The sequence below is a fragment of the Morone saxatilis genome, unplaced genomic scaffold (genome assembly GCF_004916995.1).
Source record: "Morone saxatilis isolate NCDOM2014 unplaced genomic scaffold, NCSU_SB_2.0 Contig17, whole genome shotgun sequence".
Lineage (NCBI taxonomy): Eukaryota > Metazoa > Chordata > Actinopteri > Moronidae > Morone > Morone saxatilis.
Genome location: NW_023339729.1, coordinates 26519220 through 26522500, shown reverse-complemented (window position 1 = coordinate 26522500; position 3281 = coordinate 26519220). Strand labels below are relative to the sequence as shown.

General features: G+C 41.8%; 1 protein-coding gene across 1 annotated transcript in view; it reads left to right on the top strand.

Annotated features, from left to right (window-relative positions):
- The window catches only part of LOC118326989, a gene marked incomplete at its 3' end in the record, with an annotated part of 2971 nt that extends 166 nt beyond the window's left edge, over positions 1-2805 (top strand). The window contains 3 exon segments of the mRNA XM_035660154.1: positions 97-257; positions 402-691; positions 2706-2805. Of these exon segments, the coding sequence (XP_035516047.1) occupies positions 97-257; positions 402-691; positions 2706-2805 (551 nt within the window).
- Positions 2806-3281: the final 476 nt, after the last annotated feature.

Below are 3281 nucleotides of genomic sequence, written 5' to 3'. Positions count from 1 at the left end.
GATGCCGTCCTCAACTCCCAGGCGGGAACCCTAACCCTCCAGTCTGTTGGTCTGGGACTGAAAAACATTACGACCACCTGTAACCCTAACCCCAAGCCAGTAACTATTTTAATGTCATTCACTCTTTATGTTCTTCTCAAGGGACCACGTGGCTTCATCATCATCATCATCATCATCCTTGTGATCATCATGTCACAAAGGTACTGAGGGAGAGTCAGCTCAGTACAAAAGTAGAGAGTGACGACCAGCAGCACAAAGTGAGTTGAATATTAAATCTGAGTTTACAAGTTACCTAACCGTTTATTAACACTTAATTGTGTCAAGAGAATATCAAAGATTAAAAAAAGTCACATATTAAGTTAATGAGTTATACATTTCTGTCTGAATGTCTTTGTCTGCAGTCTGAAGACAAAAACTCCAGCAGCAACACGTTGTCCAGCAACTCGTGGAGCAGCAGCAGTGAGTTCAGACACTCTGAGCAGCAGGGCCTTACCTACATCGACGGGGCATCAACAGACAGTGGCATAGACTCCTTCTCCGGTATTCCCCTGGCCATGCCTCCTGTTTCTACGGCTACACTGGTCCTGCGAGACATCCAAGAGGAGGGACCAGATCGAGGACTGACCCAGAAAATCAACCTGACAGCTGATGGCGATCTGGGACACCTGAGTGAGAACTGCAGTCTGTCCAGGTGAGAGAAGATTTAAAAAAGCCTTCATCACCTGTCCAAGAAGCTCCTTACTGGAGGCCTTCGCACACTGGGGGTGTTTTTTTCAATATATTGAAATATATATAGAACTTTTTAACTGATTTTTCTGAGCTTTCGTATTGTGAATAAAAATATTAACTGGTTGGGAAACTTAAATACAAACTTAAACACACAATTTCTGAAAATTCTACCTTAAAATTTACCTTAAAATAACAGGTGAATGGTCTCTGACACCAGTTATCATATTGTGTAACTGGTTGATCCGTTTACAATTGTATGTTTGCTCAGCCTTAACTCCTGATGGACAGGAAGCTTTACTATTTGCTAAAATAATGGCTCACTGCTGGTAACTGTAGTTTTCATTAGTAAATTAGCTCAGTTAACCGAACTGTGTGCTACAAGAGTTTTAGACCACCGGGAGGAGGAAGTTTATAGGTCTGGGACGGAGAACGACGCTGGCGTCGTTGGGCGAATAGTCAATGCAAGTGGCCTCAGCAGCTTCTATGGACAGAGCTACTGTCAGAGGCTCAAAAGCAAAAAGGGAGAGTGAAAGTGGGACTGTCTGTTAGTGGTTGGATAAAGAGAGCTTGGTAAAATAAAAGGCGGCAGACAGACGACAAGCTGGAGTCAATAATATAAGTCAGTAATATTAGATGCTTGCTGTGTCTGCTGTTGTTGACCTTGTTAATGTCTGTGTTATAAAAGTTTTTGAGTAAGTAAGTAATGGAATGAGAACATTGTATAGCTGTCAATAGCTATTACCACAGTGGGATTGAACAAATACCAGATTTTACAGAGAGCTGGTTTGATGATCTCAGACTACATTTAAATAAATGTATTTTTTTTTATCTGTATTCTTTGTGAATCTTTCTATAATTTATCTGGTTAACTTTTCATTTATTTTCTGCTGTTTTTCGTTTTTGTTGCTTCAGAGGAGACAAGGACATGTCCCACCTGTCTGTACCTCTTAGATTGGTTACAATTGCTCTCACCTTGGGACCCACATTTTCACACTCATTGAAAGCACTTTAACAGAATTTAAACCAAGCACATTTATCCTTCCCTAACCCGAACACAATGTTGTCTTGAGCTTTTGTTAACGTAACATAGAGACAGATTTTCATTCCTGCAATCAGAGCACATTACTGTAATTGTAAACTATATACATATACACAACTGCTGCTGATTCTTATCAATACAATTAACATCATCTGTTGAAGCTATTCTGTCAAAGCAAAAGTCAGACATCAGAAGCTGAATTTAGAATCAATTTTTGTTTTACCACACACTGAATCCTGCAGTTGAGAAAGCATGTGTTATATCTTCTATCTGTTACCTGTTGGAGGGACAGTCTGTTTTTTTTCTTAAGTGGGGTTGTATTATCGCTGACAGTGAGTCTACCTACAGTACACGGCCCTCTAAAGAGACAGACAAAAATCTGTTTTTGTCTTTGAAGAGAGCAATATAACTGCTTCAGTTTCCCATCAGAAAGGACTGTCTGAGACTTTAAGTATAACGTAAAAGTGAGCCTTTTTTAGGTGTCTGTTTTGTTGCTGCCCTCATCCAAAGCAGTACATCACTGGTACTTCCTGTGTGCTTGGATCTGTCCTAGGTTTCTGTCTTTTAACAGGCAGTTTTTCCTTGCCCTTGGCCAAGTGCTTGCTCATGGTGGTACTGTTGGGTCTCTGTAAATAATGTTATAAAGAGTTCGATCTAGACCTGCTCTATTTGAAAAGTGGTCCTGAGATAACTTCTGTTATGAATTGCGCTATACAAATAAAATGAATTGAATTGAATTCTCCTGGCGTCTTATAGAGGTAACACACAGACTGTGGCTCAGCACGTAAAACACCTGGCATCTGTCCAATCAGATTTTTTACGATATGAAGAAGTTTGAAGAATTTCAGTTTGATTGACAGCAGAAAATCACTGAAACTCTTCATCCAGTTTTTCATCAATTATTTTCCTCCTGCTCATCCTGCTCCACCTCTTCAAGACTTCAGCTATGGCTGACCACAGATCTTCCGTTCAGCTGTCGTCCAATCAGAGAAGTCTTTGTTAGGATGATGCAGTCCGACATCACTGCAGGTGAGAAGGTGAGTCTGTTTCATTCTTTTATGTTAATTGATTATTAGTTCATCATCAACATCTTCATCCGCTTATCCGGGGGTCAGGTCGAGGGGTAAGCAGGTCCAACAGAAGACCCACAATTCCTTTCCCTGCCACATCGGCCAACTCTGACTGGGGGATCCTGAGGTGTTCCCAGGCCTGTGTGGAGATATAATCTCTCCATCTGCTCCTCGGCCTGCCCCGTGGCCTCCTCCCAGCTGGACGTGCGAGGGAGGTGTTCCTGGAGGCAGGATTAGAGAGACAGAGTGAAAGACAGACAGAGAGAGAGGGGTAAAGAGAGAGAGAGGGGTAAAGCGAGAAGGACAGAGAGACAACAACTTCAGTGTACATGGTCCAATCTCAATGAAACTTCACACGTTTGATAACAGTCCCGCCCTGAACACGTCTACGTGACAATATTCAGATATAGTGATAGCGCCACCTTCTGGCAACAGGAAGTAAG